We start from the raw sequence: 19,640 nt of genomic DNA, 5'->3' as shown, positions 1-19,640 counted from the left end.
AGGTCCGTAGACTGCACCCATCGTGTCTTGAAAGCTGGACAGTACTGGAGTGGAAGATTCATATCAAACTTATGATGGACTGAAACTCTCCCTATTCACCATCATCTCTTTGGCATCTGAGCAGCAGAAGTCTCTTCTAATATGAGATGCAGAGGAGCAGTCCATCTGGTTCTTCTCAAGCTGTGACAGGGCCTATGACCACAGAGATGGAAAAAGTTTGCAAGACATCTGGTTCAAAGTAAGCAAAAATAGCAGGGCAGCTCTTCCAACAGGACTGCCAGCTAGTGAGAGAGAAACTGAGTAGTGCAGGATAACCGAGATTTACAGAAGTTCTGTTGAATGAATTTGATTTGAGAAGGTTTGTGCTACATGTATATACTGTGACCTGTCATATCTGCCTGCACTGATACTGCACTATGTGAGCATTCTTATTCCAGAGACTAGTTACATTGATAAAATCACTTAGAACAGCTGACCAAGCTAAAAATAAATTTTAAAAAAAGGCTATCTTTTGGCTGAAGGATCTTTTACATTCCATTTTTACTTTGTGATGCTGCTATTTTTAATGCTGCTGTTTTATATTTGCTAGTTTGGGAAAACTGATTTCAAACAATGGGTTACTTCCAAACCACTTCCTTTGATTGTTCTTCATTCACTATTCAAAGTGAGCAATTAAAATTAAAAATGGTATATGCTTCCAGTCTGCTGATTTGCTGTGTCAGCCAACAAATAATATATAACAGCGCATTACCTAAGAGCTAAGATAGTATTCTAACCAATGGTGACTACGGTGATAGTCAAAGAAAGGTAATTTGACACTGCAGAAAATTAAAATTAACAGATCTCATATTTACTCAAATCATTTATTATCGGTGAAAAGCAGTTCCGAACTTTCAATGTTGCTCATCTGCTCTATTTGCAGTACTCTAGGAATAACAGCAAGGAACACTAAATTGAGAATTTCTGCTACTTCTGATGTCTGGAAATCTCTGGAACTTGCAGATTTGATCAGCCTCTTTATACATTTACTTATTTTTCTTGCTCTGAAGGGAAGGCATTTTTCAGGCAAACAGGATGCTAAATGATCTACAAACTTCATGCCAAAGATACAGCAAGTAATTTTGTTCCTAACACGCAAGAAGTGTGCAAAATCTTTTACTGAAGCTGAAAGGGGACGTAGTATCAGCCTGTACCTGACAGAAGCCCATCCCATACTATCCTTGTGCAGTCTCAGCTCACAAAAGACTTAAATGCTGTAGGGTCTGGCCGGTTAACAAGCCTAGACAACATCGAGCTTTGACTGTGCCAGCCTTCCTGGTACAGGATCACATATGATTTCAGGAATACTTCATTGTGGCACGTATTTAATTTGACGTACCTTCATCTGTCTGTATTAGTCACTCCTGTGTTCTGCTGAGCTGAAAGTGACAGCCGCAAAGAGAAAATACCACTGCCTGCCAATCTGGCACATTGATTGTAACTGAAAGTTCAGAAATTCTGGAGGTCTTGTTTAGATGCAAGGGAATAATACTGCTTTCTTATTAAAAACCATGCAGTCACTTGGAAGTGCCAAACCTGCTTGCCATCATCTGCTTTGGAAAGCTGCACAGGGGAATATTTACATAAGGACGAAGCCACCACTTCTCATTTTAAAAAATAATCTCATTGCTGCTTCAAAATTTATTCCAAATGCAATCCACAGCTCATCTTTTGCTACCAAATAGGTGTGGCGTGCTTGGCATGTTAGGCGTGAATGTGCTGCAAGAGTGCTATATTTCAGCCATACACTGTCTCTCTAGAGCTGGTTCATGTCACAGTCAATTCAGGTATTAAGGTCTGCAATACACAGATTGGCTTGACAGGTGGTGGTGAAGAAGAGAGAGCTGTTGCTTGTAATGCAAGGACAGATCAAAACCATAAGGCTAAGCTTGCAATGGTGTCAGGTATGCCAGTAAATGGAGCAGCAGCTTTTCATGACCCCAGGCACACCAGAGCCAGGTAAACACAGTAGTTTCCCAGAAGCTTTTCACTTCAGGCATCTGGCACTGCCCTTGTTGAGCTTTCCACTCTGCCAGCTTCAGCATCACCACCTGCTTACAAGCAAGCTTTCATGGTTTCAACAAACGAAATCCTCCTGCTTCTGCCTGGCTTATTCTGCAACCGAAAAAATCCTTTTCTTACCCCACTCTACCCTGGGGCATAACCCAGTCAACAAATGGCACTGGGGACCCAGCCCTTATCAAAAGAACAACAGCTCCAACCAGAAGAGACTGAGCAAGGAAAGCATGACATGCTCATTCCATCTAAGTTTCATAACCCTACCCTATCACAGCCTGCTAAAATCAGCTGATAATAATTATCTTGCATCTCTGAGGTACATACACATGTGCATTTGTAGGTGTGCATACACATACATGTGCATTTACTTCCCTGCTTCACAGGGCACAAAGGATGACCGGGCCATTCTAGCTTGACTGCTTACAAACACTGAAAGCACAAAACCACACGGTCCCATCAGGGTCCCTCCTACTGAAAGCATCCCACTCTAGTAGCTGTCTGTGGCTTGTGATTTCCTAGCAGGAGTAACTTCCTCACATTGCTCTGCTTTTGTTCATGCTGCCCTAGCCAGTACCATTCCTCGTTGTCTATAATGTGGAAAAAAAAAACAAAAACTGAACATTGAACAAACCCAAGGGCACTGTGGGTTACAAAAAAATATTTATGTTGATACCAAAACAGAGATGGCAGCTCTATTTTAAACACTGACCAAACTTGGCGAGGATTTGCCTTAGCTGAATGGTGACATTTTGCACCTGGGATGGAATAACCCCACACACAAGAGGATGCCAGTTGGGGAGAAACCTCCTCTGCAGAAGCCTTGGGGGAACTAAGTCGGCAGAGCACCTGCAGTGCTGTAAGCTGACAGCATACTGGGCTGCAACAGTTAATTCACCACAGCAGACTGAAGGAACTATTCCTTCCTTTTGGCATTTGTGCCATTGGATCAGGAGTGCTGCCTCCAGATTTTTGGGCTCCCCAGTGCCAGAAAGATGATGACAAACTGGTGAAGGGCAAGTGCAGGACCAGCACAGTGTCTGGAGTTATCACATTCTGCCTTCTCCTCTCCAGGTTAAGGGGATGTCCAATTGCCATCTGCAGCTACCTAACAGGCAACTGGAAAAAAGAAGGGAGTAGATTTTTCTGAAAGGTGCTCAGTTGCAGTGGATTAAAGTGCACTAAGAGGAATTCTGAGTGAACAGATTATGAAAAAATTTAACGTAAGGAGCGATGCAGCAACAAAACACAGGCGAAGGAAGTGGAGGAATACCGATCCTCAGAAACACTGAAGGTTCAACGGGACACGGCCCTGAGCAACCTGCTCTATGTGTGAAACTGGCCTCGCGGTGAGCTGGAGGTGGGACCGGATGACCTCCAGAGGGAAGGCCCTTCCTCACCTGAATTCCTGTGTGACTCTAATACGCCTCATGCCACGCGTGCTAAGACGCTGAGCGCACTTCACGTATCATCACTGGTGTCGGGTATCGCCAGCGCTTTCATCAGCTGGAGCACTGCCGAGCTGACTCAAATACTGTACATCTTGTCTAGAAGCGATTAGAAAGGCACATGGCAGTTTGTGTATCTCAATTAGCCTTGTACCATGCACGCTGACATTCAAAACTAGCTGACATGGAGGCCTCTTCCCCACCCAATTCCGAGTTTATACTGGGCTTGTCTGGTTTGCTACAAAACTTAATGTAGGCTCACACAGTAGGGCCCTCTCTCTCCTTCAGAGTCACATTAGCTGGATTTTAGGAGGATAAGTGCAAAGTGCACACGATACAAAGCTAATGAATCAAACCCTTGTCGATGAATGCCTTTCAGGAGCAAATCTCACAGAGAAGTCCACAGACTGCCTCTTCCTCTCATTGTTCTGCTCTTAGGATGTTAGGGGAGCAACAGGCAGTGACATCCTTCCAAATTGGTATCTATCACTGCAACACTAAGTGCTAGTGCCTATCACTCCAGTAATCCGGTTTGGGAAGCTCTGCTGCAGCATTTGCATTCTTATCTTTGTTTAGTCAAGGCTGGCAAAAAAAAAAAAAATGCATACACAAATAATCTCCACTGTACAGCTTGGCACTACCGCAATGCTGCCATTTGTGCACCAGCTGATTTTTATTCGCAGTCAAGCTTGGAAAGCACATGCAGCCCACTAAGCAATGCAACTGGAAAAGTGATGTTTTTACAAGCCTACTCTTTGTATTAAAATGAATGCTGACAGGAGAATGCAAGCAAAAAAAGAATCAGGCTAAACATTATTGCAGTAATTTCTCTGGAACAAATCAAGGTAATTTCACCTCATTTCCTGCCATAAACCTTGCACTAGGAGACCCTCACATGACTAATTTGAAGAGGAAGATGGCCTACACAAACACAAACACCCCCTTAATTACACGGTTTCTCTTCATCTTCAAGGAAGAACGGAGACAGTGCCTAACAAAAGGGCTCTGCATCAGCCTCGCAGAAATCCCTTTCTATGGGCAAGAAGTAGAGGAAGCGACCAAAGCTAAAGGAGTGTGAATTTTCACCTACCACTTAAAGGGAGTTAAAAATGAAATTGCCACCTCAGCATCTCAGAATTAAAGACAGAGATTAAAAACCAATTGTTTTATTTTTTACAAAGTTGATGGCTATTAAATAAAGCAAGACAGAAAATTACTACCCACCCGACTTCCAAAAATACTAATAATGAGAAGAATTTAGGCAAACATTATATTTGACAATGCCAGTGAGCTGCACGGCTCCAGAAAACAACCACAAGTCAGCGATGTTCATGCCTGTTTCTGATTATGCAGATCCCACATGCAGTTGGCATGCTGTGCCCAACAACAGCCTCCAGCCCTGCCCTTCTTGAGGGAAGGCTCAGCTAGCTGCACTGGTCATAAATCTCCCCACCAAAAGGTGATTAACTTCAAAATCTCCTGTCGTTCTGTCAGGAAAACATAGAAGAGCTGCAAATCCATCAAATCACATCTTGTAGATAGGTATCTGAGGAGAATACATGGCAGTTGGTGATAGATGGAAACTACTGCATTGTGTCTTTGGACAGCTTATATGGTATCTCTTTTCAAATTAACATTCTTGCCTCTGATTCTCATTAGACTCACTCAGCTGTTCTGCTCATCTTATATTTTTCCTCCCAAGGGATTAACATTGATTTTTTTTTTTTTTTATCTTGCACACAAACAGGAAGGTCACAATGTTTCCTACAGGGAGGATTCATTCAATAAGGAACTATGCTATTAAAGCTGACTTGACGATATTGTCAATAGAACTGAGCTGCCACAATGCTGGCTATTTTTTAAGCAATTCCAGCTACATTCATCATTCCACTCCATGATACAGACGAGCCTCTTAACAACTCATTAAAAATATATATGTATATAATGGAGGTCAGCCCTACTAACAATGAAACTCCACATCCAATTTAAAAAAGAAATAACACAAAATAATTACAAAATGCTTATGGGAATAGAATATCTTCAGCAGAAAAAAAGGAAACTGAAAGAAAGGAATGCAGGTGGGCCTGTAAGACTTTTAGCTGGACACTCCGGGTTTCAGCTCATACACAAGGACCATCATGGGAATAATTTTCTCCCTCCTCTTTTTCTAGACAGTGTTTTCCCTCTCTCCCTTTATATTTTTGCACTTCGGGAAAAATAGGCAACAGTCATCTTAGCAATATGAAAAAGCAGCTCAGTGATAGAGTGAAGCTTTATAGCAGCATGGGGAAGGAAGACAGGAAAGGAACAAGAGGAGTCTTCTCAACATGTAAAAAAATGTCACAAAGAACAAACAGGAAACCTACACTAAGTCCCTGTGAAAGGAGCTGAATTTTCCAAACTGCTGAGGAGTTTGGAATTGTCTGTTTGGATGTTTTCAGACACTCTTTCAACACCACTGGGAAAAGCTTCTGTTCTAAGCGCACTTTCAGATTCTTTGTAGTGAATTTTGCCTTTCTTGGATGAAACAGCAAAGAAATACCATTGAAAGAGCCTGCTGGGGCAAAACAAGGCTGGGCTCATCCACAGAAATATACTAGGCAGAGCTGGACAGAATAGGAAGAAACAATCTGTTGAACAGCTGTGTGGACAGCAAATAATGGATGAGAAAACAAGTGATTTAACTGTCTCTGGTCAATGCTTTACCTTGTTATTTTAAAGTAAGCAGTCTCTTCTACATCCTTTACAATTCTTTTCCCTCCTCTTCCCCTAAATATCCCCATTTGCTGGTTCTCCACATGCACTGGAGAAATGCAGTATTGAATAGAAGACTGAGAAAACTTGATTACAGCATGCAGAGATTTTCCCAATTGAGGAATACTTATGGGGTGGGCTAAACTGTTGGAGTGCTTTGTACTAGCAGCATAGTTCAAAAACATCCTGCTGGAGACTAGACTTATTGAACAGCTTTGTAATTCACCCTTCTAGTATTTTCCTGTACACACTGTGTTAGGAAGACCTAAAAGAGTCCCTGAGTCTGTAGCTCTCCAAACAGCATCACAGCGGACGTCACTGGTCTTCCTTTGGGTTGCTAGAATCTCCCGTTGGCTGTCACTATTACTTACTTAATTAAAAAAAAAAAAGGCACTTTGTTCAAGGTTGCTCCATTTTTGGAAAGGCCTGCAATGACTGTCTACTCTAATGCTTTTTCCACCTTTAGGTCTGTCATCTCTCTCCTTAAAAATCCCAAACCTTCTCACCGGGGGAAACTGCAAAGCTGTGCTGGCACAACGATATTCTGCTTGTGCTGAATTTGCAGAGCAGAAGGATATATTCACTGTCAGAGCAGAAAGGAAGCACCCTCCTCCCTCCCCCCACAAAAAGCTATTTTTTGCAGGCGTTGTCATATCTTATCCCCAGGAAGAGAAGAGGGCTGTGCTAGAAAGTCTTCAGATTCACATTCGCTCTCTTTTGCTCTGTCCTTCACAGCATGACTGTGCTTATCAATACAAGGGAGGGCAACTGGCAACATGCAGGCTAGGCAGAGTCCTCTAATGAAAACAAATCCTTAGGAGAGGATGAAGAAGCTCACAAATCTGCCTGCTAAAACCCATTCCCACCGCAATAATGTTTTCAGCACTGCTCACATTTAGGGGACAGGAGGGTATAAATGGTGACAGCACCTTCCTCAAAATATTTTGGGTTCCAAAAGCCCAAGTGAATAAAGCACCACAGGACTCAAGATATATAATCAGAATAAACAAGATTTTGTGCTGACAGAGTGCCTGTCATCTGAAAGTATGCAAAGATATTAATTAAGCTCTCTAACCCCAGATGAAGTAGATTAGCAGCTTCATCCTTGTTTTACAGAGATTTAGAGCAAAGCGTGACACACCACAGCTGACAGAAGGACCTGGAGCTGACCGTGCAGGGGCTGAGCACCAGAGCTCCCCCTCCAGCTGCCTGGGCTGCTTTCAATGGAAAAGAGCTGAGAGGTGCTGTGTGGTGGGAGAGGGAGCATCCACCCTGCTGCACTATGCCAGCAAGGACTTGGCCTGAAGGGCTTTGAAAAGAAGCATGAAGTCTGTAAGTGACAAACACATCCGATACCATCCAAAGATGTTTAAAAGAAGAAAAATGTTGTGAAGTACTTCCAACTTCAAAATGCATTGTTTAAGAGAAGTAAGTGGATCCATGTATTCAAAACCTTAACCAAAAAATTTGGTCAACTCTCTGAGAAGTAAAGAATAGTTTGAAATTCATTCTGCAGTCATTATCTACTCAAACTCAAGTTCTTATGGCAGTAATTTCTCAAAGATTCACTTTGAATATTTGTAAATGCAGAAGATGTGATAAAGAAAAATATTCTCAGAATTTATCACAGAAGTAGCACAACTGTCCTCTCAACTGAAATTACCTGGTCTCTATCTCTGTTTATCGTGTGTGCCAAACAAGAGCAGGGTGCTATCCAAAGCAGCTAGAAAGAACTATCTCTGGAACAGATAAAAGTAGGTCATTCCTTGCATCTCTAGGCACAATTATCCACCTCATTACAATTAGGTGGACAAATGCACAGTAGTCTAACTGCAGAGGGATGCATTTTAATTGTGATGTTCAATTCTCTGTACACAAATATATAAAAAAAAATGGAGCAAGAAATGTCACTAGAAAACAGAGACAGACTGTGGCATACTTATCTACAAAACAAGAAACAAACTGGATAATCTGTAGACATAAAGCAGCTCCTTAGATGATAAGCAACCACATTAATATGAAAACAATGCTGTTTTGTTCCCACATTTAAGCACAGAAAGCATTCCAACTTCAGCTTTCAAGGTAAAAATGCTTTTAATTAGTTGTCCTGGCTACCATGTGAGACATAGAGACCTTGGTATGATGAAACTATGATCATCCACCCTTGCTGAGAATCTGTCTTGTGATTTATATGATTACTCCATGCCAGCATGAAGCAAATCCCCTAGGAAGTAACGCATGTCATCCTTAAAAATATTAAGCAATCAAGCCATGTTTTTATTATGTGAATGGATGCCTTTGAAAACAAGGATGCATGCACCATACTGGGAGTTAAAATGAAATAAATGAACAGAAATAATTCATTTCCATGTTCTAATCAGTGGAAACTGTAGTCTTCAAATTATCCTGATGCTTCCAAGTGCGAGTCTGGAGACAATAGGTTGACTATGCTACTAAAGTGAACATGAAATTGCATCGTAAGTACACAATGAAGGACAAATTTAACAGTTCAAGTCTCTCTGTAAAGTTAGTTTCTTTTTATTCAGCCCTTGCATCCAGCTGAACAATTAAGAACAGAAGATTCAAACAAAGCATTGGATAGTTTTTAAATGCCGAAATCTAACCAAAAGTAAGCTACTTATTGTATGCAAAAGGACCATAGTATACGAAAAGAATGGTTTTCAGTCAAGTTCTTCTGTTTCTAGCATTACTAGCAGAGAGAAAAGTGTGTTCCATCAGCTAAAAGGATGTCTCTGGGAAGCAGAATAAATATTATCAAAGACCAGAACTGCATGCTTGCTGGTTATGTTGTATTCACATACCCGGACACCCACACTTTTGCAAGGACCCAAGATAACACTGTTACACTGCTCATTGCTATCATAAATCACAAGCCATTCATTAGAGTTGTTGACCTTTCAAAAAAAAAAAAAAAAAAAAAAAAAACACCAACAAAACTAGCCCCAATAGGCACAGGAGATGGAAATAGAGCTTCTGTAATGAGATCAGGTTAATACAAAGCATTTGAACTGGTCTGCTGCATTTGTGTGAAAATGCATATTGGTAATAATTTACATGAGTAGAAGACCAAAGGATAATATGGAGTTTTCTTTACACAGTGAATCTAGACCACTGTCTTTGAAGCTAAGCTAAATATTAAACACAGTATTTTTTCTAAGTGTGCTATTTGCTTAAGTTTTCTCATCTTAAAAAGAACTGTGAAGAATCTAGAGAGAGGCAATACAATAATGGAAGAAATGGGATCAGTTCTGTGTCAGTCATCTATGAAATCAGCAATAGCAGCAGGGGATGACTAACAAACAATGGTGTGCAATATCTTCCACAGGAAGAATGGGGAACATGGATCAGTGTGGCTGGGAGGAGCTGCAGCAGGAACATACAAAATTTGACATACAAGGTTACAGAGCAGAGAACAGACCTGTGAGCCTCCTTGCTGAAGGGTATTGTGAATCTGAAAACTAACACAGGCTCCAGACAAGACAAGCTCACAAAGGAGTAATGTACTGTGGATTATTAAACAAATAAAACCTACATCTACTTCAGGAAGTCCCAAGTTGTATTCATTAACTCTGATGTAGTGAGGGAGATGAAAATGCTCGTTTCCTTCCTTTTGAAATACATGTCTCTCCTTCTCCTTCCCTTAAAATGTTAATTTTTTTTCTAGCTCTGTGAAACATCTCTGCTATGTGAGATGTTTGCTGGGCAAGAGTCTTCTGAATATCTCAGAATGCTTTTAGTTTATATTGCAATGTTGCATACTGAGCATTTGACTCAAATTCAACATGCTGGCATTGATTTTTCCCTTCTCTGAATCTAAAGGGAGAATGGTGCTCAATGCACCAATGCTGGGAACTAGCAAACTTCAACTTCTTCCTCAGTGACATATATGTAGATAGAGTCATATATTGCTTTATAAGGTAGCGTCATCTATATCTATATTTCATTTTCTGACTTGGTTGGGCACACGTCACTTTTGTTATCACTGTCCCAAAGCTACATATGTAATGAATTATGTATTGGGTATGTAATGTGAGAAATAAGCATTTGCTATTGGGTTTTGAAATATGCTGGCAAACGGATTAGGATATGACAGAGATGTCTAGTCACTGTGCAATAGGAGGGGGTAACGGATAAGCTCTTCCTTGTGGATCAGTGAAGACATCTATTCCACTAGCCCATCCACAGGGTGGGAAATACTCTGATTCTTGCAGGAAAGGACCCAGAAAGTCTTATTTTGACAAGAATGGAACTCTTATAGAAAGGGAGGGAAGATGGAAATGTATGAATGAGAAGAAACGTGGAAGGTTTATTTCCTGAAGAGAGCTGTGCTCCTATAGCATGTACACTTTCTAGGTATCAAGCCAGCCTGTTTCTGACAGCAAATCAAACCAAAGGATAACTCTATACTTCAACAGGAATAATTTGATTCTTTGCTAAGTTCCAAATAGCCCCAAAGTCTGATTGTATATGTTCTTTCAAATGACAACAACTTCTCAATGAGAGCTTTCTTTAATATCTACTTTGTAAAGGCCATCGGTGGGTCCTTAACAGGAGCTTAAGGATCCTGCAGCACCACTTACAAACTGCAAGTTCTGTCAGGAAGCAGCACCACTACCTAATCTAGTATTTCCTATGTGCTCGTGGTTTGCTTACCACAGTATCAAACACCAGAGCTGCCAAGAGCCCTGTGGTGAGGCTGAGTGTGCTGCCCATCCCTTCAGAGACACCCAGCAACACAGCCCTGCTGCACCTGCAGCTCCCACGCAGAAGGGAGCTTTATAAGGGAAGCACACGTAACTGACAGCTATTGAAAACACCTACGGTCACAGTAAAACACAATTGTTTTCAGCTGTGCAGAGAGAGCTTGTGTTTATTATGGTGGTGACTCTGCCCTGTGTAAAAGTTACCGACACTCACCGGATGCATTAATCACTACATCTGTGCCCTTCATTTACAGCCAGCAACACTCTTCAAGTTGGAACTTTCCAAATATAGTTTTGACAACCCAGTTCTGGATGCCCAGGGGAAGAGACATGACTACTTTGCTAATTGATGCTGGTACACCAGGGAGAACCAGCACTGTCTACAGCAGTTTTCCCTTAAAGTGGACTAGGCCAGTTGGATGGCAACTGCACTAAGTCAGACAGTAGTTCTCATAACCAGTTCCACTTTCCCTAAATCATTACACATCAGTAACAACTAAGTGCTCAAATGTTTTCAGAGACCAGCATTGAAACTGCATGTGAATTTAAATGTTAGCTGTCTGTGTATTCAGCTTGGATAGCTTTAAGTCCCTTGTACCTAGTTGATAATACAATTTGGCCTCTGGCATAACCTAAGTCACACATTTCCCTCAAGTAGGTGGAAGAATCAGCTGTACCCAAGAACCTGTTTTTTTAATAACAGCATGGCTAGTATTTATCTAACATATATCTTTCAGAAGGGTATCCAGCCTTCTTTTGATGGTCTCAAAGAGGTGCAAAATTCACCACTAGCTTCACTGCATCTTCAATTACCTAAGTCTCATATAAGTTCTCCATGAGGACACTGTCTCATTCAGTATACAAGACATTCACATAGCTAGCAGCCTCTCAATATTTTATTTTTGCCCTTTCTTTTTAACGCATAGTCCATAAAAGCCTTGTTTACCGTGCATTATTCAAGCTCTATTCCGAAGGCAGAATGATTAATTTCTGTATAGGCTTTTCTATAGTGCTCATCAGATGCTTCAAACTTGCTATGTGCAATTTCCTCACTTTTGGAAAAGCACAGAAAGGAAAGCCGTTATGTGGCATCATAGAACTACTGCTGTGCTTCATCTCAGCAGAGATAGACCAGACTTTTGATATCTTAGCTAGCAGGTGTAAACCATCAGCTGCCAGCATACCAAGCTAAGGGAGATGAGGAACACGGATAAACAAGTCATTTTCACCAATATTTACTGATACCAGAACAGAAAGATTTTATGGAGACCAACAGCTGTGGAGTAGAAGTACTCTCATAGGTTCAGTTCCCCATATGCCTCGCCTGATTTCTTAATCCAGTCTCATTCTTCTCATCTGTCCAGCCATATCCAGCATCATCTACCTTATTGCATCTAATTCACTACCCATCCTTCTCTCTCTCTGTCACTATTATGTCTTTTCTTTTCCCTATTTGTTCATAAATTTAGTCTCTACACTCAAATTCCACATCTCTCTATCTTCTTTGCCTCTTCCTTGATTTTACTCCCATATCTTCGCTAAGAGATGGTGGAACTTCCTGGGTCTTGAGGGGAATGAGTATTCACATAGATTTTAGAAATAAGAATCTACTAAGCATACACAAAATGTGTTTATTAAAGTTTGTAACTTGGATGACCTTGAAAGGATTTTCTTAAGAAAAGCACATTAATATGTTATGAAAACCACTCACATCGGACAAAAAGTGGGGACATCACAGCACAATAAAGAATGTATCGCAGAAACCTTTAAAGCCTCCTCTTTAGCCTCATTTTCAGAAAGAGTTAAGCCATGCTTGGTGACATTTTCCAAAGAAAACTGAGCCAGAGAGGATGTGCATCTCAGAAAATGATATTCCAAATGACTACAGTTTCAGAAAATTGCAAGTAGCTGAAATGAGAAGACACAGTATGTGGCTTTGCTCATAAAGTAAGACAAAAATGAGAGATATTTATACCATGTTGGCACCTAACTGAATGGCTTCTCTGATATTGGTTACTTGTATGAAATCATGACAATAACTAAGCAAAGCATATCATTCTGTCTTTCTAGATTGTGCAAGGGTTGGGTCACAACCAAGTAAATACTATTGTCCCATTAAGCATACGAGTATGGTATGTGCATTGCTGTTTTGTGACCTCCTCCAGACAAATGCAGTAGCTATTCTTTTACTGGTTTTGCACTGAACATAAGTTCTTACAGCTTTCTTCTCCCTTGCCTGTAGGAGCTACTACTTCCTCTTGATCATCACTGCACTGCATGTTTGTCCTCCTGTGCACTGATAACCCTTCAGTTTTGGAGTTGTCTGCAAATCTTATCACGCTTAAATTGACACCAGAGCATACAGGTCTGCTAGCAAAGACATAAAGTAGTCACGTAGATATAGAGTTCCTGTAAAAATTAAACTGGTCAAGGAAGTTTTATAAAACCCAAGAGAGACACAGTAAGGGCTATAGTTAACAAGATACATCATTGATGAAATACAATTAAAAGTTCTGACTTCATAAATAAAGTGGGTTTTAAGCCTCCACAAAGCATCTTATATAATAATAACAATAGCAATAATAATAATGAATTGATAGCAACAACAACCTGAAAGCTATAGGCCTTGTGTCTGTAAGTTTGTTTTAGGAATGGTGCAAGAAAAAAATATTTGTCAGATAGGAATGCTACAAAAAAAACCCACGAGCATCAAATAGGAAGTCACTGCTCTTATAAAAGACTGGAGTTAAGCCTCAGCTTAAGACAACAGTTTTATCATAAACTCATAGTTTGTCTTCATGTGAGTAGACACAAGAGTCTGGCTCAAGATTTACGAACCCCATTTATATCTATATAGCTGTTTAGTTCAGATCTTCTTAACATCAATACATTCCTTATTTAAAATGCATAACAGGTAGTAGAAGAAGTAGTAAGGATGATAAAGCAGAGAATTTCCAAAACTATCAGCATTTATCAATTAAAGTATTTATTTTTTATCAAGTACTAATTAGTTAAAAACACTTGATCTAATCTTAAAATAGATGTTCTGGGTACCCCATTTATTCTTGAAACAGCCACTTGCTCTAAGGATTAGGAAGACAATGGCATTCAGAGCAAGCATGAACCCTCTTCTGTCTTATTACAGTTAATCATGAATGTACATACTATAATGGAGCTGAGCCCCTGCAAACTCACCAGGCTGTGCATAATTTCGACTCCATCTGGATTCACTGTGAGCGCCTCATCATACAATTGCCTAGCCACCTCCAAATTGCCTTTCATCTCTGCAAGCCTCCCACGCATGTACAGTACAGCATGAGATGTGGGGAAAAGACTAGCTGCCTCCTGGATACAAAAGCCTGCTTCTTTGAGATGCTGTTGTTCCATGAAAAGTTCAGCTGAAAAAAATAACACAAAAACACCCTACCATTAGTTGAAATAATTCAGACACCTTTCTTCATTTTAACTGTGTATCATCTTCCTTAAACATATTAAACCACGAGGTCACCATCCTGCACAGTGCTTACTATGATTAGTGTTTATTATCACAAAGTGGAGACAGTGAATGGATATCTGTAATGTTAAAGTCTCTACACAGACTTTCATGGACCTCTTCAGGTGTTGAGAGAGGATGGCCTTAGTGATACACCAGAGTGCTTCCTCAGAGGAGATGTAAACATGTGCTGAACTGAGCTCTGAGGAAGCAGGGCTGGTGGCCACTTGGAGCCATCATGTGTGTTTCCAAGTAATCTGTGGAAAAAGAGAACAGAATAAGCCATTACTGTCTACTGAGTAGTTTAAACATGTCAGAGTAATAGGATACATCTGACCAAGCTGGATGTTAAATAACTTATTCAAAAGAGTATTTCCATATTAAAAAAAAATAATTAAAAGTGTTTTTCCTCTGCTTACTTGTCTAGTTTACGAAATAGCTGTCTCTGAAGTTTTCAAAGTCCCCATTAAAATCAAAAGTCTTACATCTCAGAGACTTATATTGCATATTCACAAACTTACCTCCTCACACATATTCTACAGAAATTAAAAAGGAGCTTTTGGAAGAGACTGCTCAGTAATTTGCTTTCTCATCTCTTAGCAATGATGCTGGCATTTTTCTTACAAAGGCACACTGAGATGTTTGACTGTCAATTTGTTTGCTAATCAAATCTTTTCTCAAGTTAAACAAATTTCTCAATGTATTTCACTGTTAGATTTTAGAACTTCCCAGGATTTCATATGCATTAAATTCTAGCAGAAGGCTTCAGAAGTGATACTCCATTTTCATCAACACACAAATGAAAAGGGAAATTGTTTTTTCATAGACAGATGTGCGTATATCCATGCATGTACATAAAATAATTTTCTCTTTGCACATCAGCAACTGCCCTTTAGTCCATAACCTCTTAGCATTCTATCCCTTATCACTGGAAAAATTCAAAGTCTCTCCTTTTTTTTTTTTTTTTAACTGATGTGGTAATGCAGTAGGTATTGACAGCTCTAGAGTTCAATTTGAAATGACAAGTCCAGGCTCCAGAGTTAGATAAACAATTCTGAGTTTAGATCCAACCTTAAATGACCTTACTTTTAAAGGTAGTGAGTGTTCTCAGAAAGTCTCTGTGAAGGAGTAAAGTAGCTTTAAAAATTAGGTCTCTTGTACAGCTCTTAAACTTCCAGTTTTGGAGTGCTAGGAAGGCCAGATGACTCTGGGGACTTGGCATACTGACATGGAGCTTGCTGGGCAAGAGGCAAGCAGGAGAGCATCCCAGCACCAGTCCTGCCTGAACAGAGGAGGCTCCTCCTCGGCCCAATCAGACGTGAGCCTGGGAGCACAGCTAGCTCTGCTGCTGGCATGCAGACCATGATGTCCACTAAAGTGGCAGCATGGCTTAACACCCAGATCTAAGTGCTCTTCCTGAGAGCAGGGTGAGACAACATCGATAAAAAGCTGGAATATTTCTTAGCCCTCCCCAAGTTGTACTTCAGATAAACATCCTTCTCTGAGGCTGTCAGCATGAGCACAACAGCTCCTTGGTAAGAGCAATGTACTTAAAAAGTGACTCATATACATTTCTGTCTGGTTAATCACTATAAAATCTCAGTATGCATCCCCTTCTTCGGCTCCAAGAGAGTGCAGCCATCTAACAGCAGAAAGGAAGGCCATCCATCTTGTCAAGCTGAGTATGCGCACAGCCTTATTCAAGAGTTTGTGGGAGGACAGCATTTTACTTGTGCTTCCCAAAGAACAGAGTATTTTCCTGCCAAGAGCTGTGCAGCAGCTGATGCTGTACATGTGGTAATAATGAGGATGGAAATGTGCAAAGTGACGATTCACAGCCTGAAGATAAACACTTCGTTTGCAAAGTTAGCACAGCCCTAGCAGCGCAAAAGAAGAGGAGAAATCCTGGCACTATTTGAAGGCAGCAGAAGTTCTGGCTACTGCTGTATTAAAATCTCTATTAGCAACTAACAGCATAATGTGACTTGCTTAATTTCAAAAAAGCATGAGGAGCAAGGTGGTTTAGATGTGAAATCATGCACAGCCCGTGATTCAATGCATAGAAAATAGGGAGTACTTATTCTTTCTTTCAACGGTGCCTGTAAATCTTCTTCGGTAATAACAATTATTTAGAGGAAGTGCAGGAACACAGAATCTGAATAAGATCTACAAATTGTATTTTATGGTACAGTAATGTAGCATATTAAAGTTCAATCCATTTCTTCACAGGCTCAATAGTCAGTAAAAAACGATTTAATGGTGTGGGAGGCCTAATTTGCATCAAAAAAGAATGAGAGAGGTGCTTGTGGGTTACAAGCCACAAGCTGGGTTACCCACCCAGCTAAAAATAAACACTAAGGGAAATCATTTAGGCCTGCACTAAAATGTGCTTTCTGTAAAGTCATTTTTTTTTCACTTCTATTGCATACTCATTTCATTCACAGACGAACAAGATGTGCTTACGCAACACAGAGTAAGAACAGAGGCAGAGGCAGAAATCAAAGCCAAAAACCAAGGATTCAACGAATTTATCAGATTTCCACTCCCACTTCCTTAACAGTACTGGAAGTACTGAAATGCCTGCCTTTGCGTTACCTGGGTTAGCAGCTTCCTGTCTGTTTGGTTATTCAGGATATCTTCTTGTATCACCTAATCATGTTGTACATAAAAACCTGACCAAACAAGCAGCATTCACAAGGCAATTCCGTATAAGAGACATGGTACTCGATGCCTCTCCAAAGCAGGCAGCATTTCCTCAGGGTGAAACAGGTATACAGGATGTGGGATTCTCCATGAAAGGTCCACTGCTTCAGGGAAGCCGTTTACGAACCTCAAGCTGCTGGATTACATTGTTCTCAGTGCTGCCATTCTTTGCAGCTTTGAATTCAAAGGCTATCTTTACAGGCTGTCTTCCTATCTCCTACTTAACATCATCTTGATAAAAGCTTAAATAAGTTTTCAGACTGTTCTGAACTAAATATTACTAAATATTACACAGCTCCCAAATCTACTTCAAAGTTCACCCATGCGCTCTTTTGCAGTATTGTCCATCCTTCTCTGCTGTCATCTCTTCTTGTGGCTTCAACTTCCTTTGTCTTGACTTGTGATCCCACTTCCACCTGATGCACCAGCCTTAAGGCTGACCTCAGCTCATGTGAGCAGACCACATCTCCAACCACATATGCCATTAACTCCTAATGCAAGCTCCTAGTTTTTCCAGCTGTGTCTGCTAGCACCTTTAGCTCATCTATATGAGGACCCTCAGTCAAGTGAGAACTGCCAGAAGCATATCATCTACTCACTCTCCAAGGACAGGTAACAGATACACAGACCAGGAGCGCTTGCAGAAGACTGACAAGGCTGGGCCTCCTACAGTCAGGCTCCTCTTTTTGTCTCCAAGATAAATGACTTGCCAGAACTCTGTTGAGGAGTCCATCTGAGCAGCAAGGCAGTGTAATCTAGTCATGTCTGCATCACAGCGCCAGTATGAGGAACGGAGTTGTCTGCCATCACCTTGAACACTGACTCTATTCCCTATTTCCTAAGCATTTCAAAGCAGTGTCAAGAGTGATTGTACTTGTCACCACAGAAGCAGCAAGAACTGTAATTCTAGCCAACAAAATAAAATAGATTTGAAGCATGTTTCTGCAGTGCGAAACACCCAAGAGTTAAAATCTCATTCCCTGTGAATCACGTTCAGTGTTATCCAAGATGCAGCACTTACTCCCACAAGCAGACTGTTCCACATCACTGTTCTGTGTCAGCCCAATTCTCTCTCACCTACCCCAAAAATACTACTGTGTGACATGGCAACACCATGCAGCCAGATGACCAGCAGGATGGCACACTGGGGAGCAGTCCTTCACACCCAAAGAAGGTGAGACAGCCTGCAAGGATATGTGGAGAGGTGTTTTTTGTTCCACAGAATCCATCTGCTTGCAGGATCTATTAATACTTGTTATTGCAGCAGCCCACAGCCAGCTGGAAAGACCCACTCCTCTGAGACAGCTCTTTCATCAGTGAATGCAGAGCTATTACCATGACAAAGGGTTCTCCCTCTGTCTTTTCTTGCTGTCAGATGACGTTTAGTCATCGTCCCTTATTATGACACAACCGTGCATGCAGCAATTCGCAGGCAGATCAGATTGAAGATTCATGCTGTATCCCAACTGTAATCACTTCACTTGATGAAGCCTTCAATACAGAAACGAAGGAGAACATAACCTGCCACGTGTTCCCATCTACCTGAGCTCAACCACCAGCTCTTCTGAATGAGGCAAGAGATGTACATTCTTAAAAGTCATTCTTGCAAGCAAGCTGGTAGCTAACCGGAGCCCAGGGACCTGCTTTAAATTTCCGAGCTGCAGGTCTCCCAGGAGCTGAAATGGCAAATGGGCTTCTTTAATTACAAATGCAGCATTAGAGCAAGCATTTCTGGAAAAGACGCAGAACCATCACAAGCTACTCTCTATGCTAAATGGTGCAGGCAAAAACACATTTGAAATACAACAAAACTTGCCACGAGGCACCTGGTTCCTCTACATGAAGTGGGATGGTGCTCACTGGTGACAAAAGCGTTCTTTCTCAACTGGGAGAGTTGGGGGAGCAAAATAAAAATGTTGGGAGCAAACAAAAAATGCTTTAGGCAATAAGGTCACCACTGATAATGGTAGCAAAATACTGTTGGATGGGCATCTTTTTTTTTTTTCTGTACCCCCTTTTGTAACACTGATTACTGCTATAGTCTAAGGAAATACTTCTAAATTCCAACCTAGTTAAGTATAAATTCCTATCTTCCGTCCCTCGTATGGATAATTGTCCTGTTGCTTTCTTCAGGACAGAGTATATTTTGTCACTAGCCCAAAAGGTGCTGAGCAACTGAGAAATGCTAGTATTTGCTACCCTCTGCCATTCTGTGGGTACCGCTGGCAGTGCAGCAGGTTCCTCTCCATCCACTGGCAAAGGATCCAGAGAACGCTTAACAAGGAACTGCTGTCTGCTTTCCTGACAAGTGAGAGTTCACATACGTGAGCATATGCATGGCCCAGATAGCAAGAAATGCCACGTATGCTTTGAAGACCACCCATGCCAATGGATTATCAGTCTGCAAAGCTTTACATCCTGCTCTAAGCAACGAGAAACATCCAGAAGCCTCTGGAACAGGAG

The 19,640-nt window shown here is 41.0% G+C and overlaps 1 protein-coding gene across 4 annotated transcripts in view; it reads right to left on the bottom strand.

Annotated features, from left to right (window-relative positions):
* The window catches only part of TTC7A (tetratricopeptide repeat domain 7A), a 161,407-nt gene that overhangs the window by 17,755 nt on the left and 124,012 nt on the right, over positions 1-19,640 (bottom strand). For 3 of the 4 annotated variants that reach the window (XM_085219390.1, XM_085219391.1, XM_010706789.4), the window contains one exon: positions 14,177-14,379. The exons of the other annotated variant lie outside the window; for it this stretch is intronic. In XM_085219390.1, coding sequence (XP_085075516.1) covers positions 14,177-14,379 — 203 coding nt within the window. The remainder of the gene's footprint in view (positions 1-14,176; positions 14,380-19,640) is intronic. 4 annotated transcript variants of the gene reach the window in all.

The sequence above is a fragment of the Meleagris gallopavo genome, chromosome 2, assembly GCF_905368555.1.
Source record: "Meleagris gallopavo chromosome 2, MGAL_WU_HG_1.1, whole genome shotgun sequence".
Lineage (NCBI taxonomy): Eukaryota > Metazoa > Chordata > Aves > Galliformes > Phasianidae > Meleagris > Meleagris gallopavo.
The sequence above is the reverse complement of the archived record's forward strand: the minus strand, read 5'-3'. Positions and strand labels throughout refer to the sequence as shown.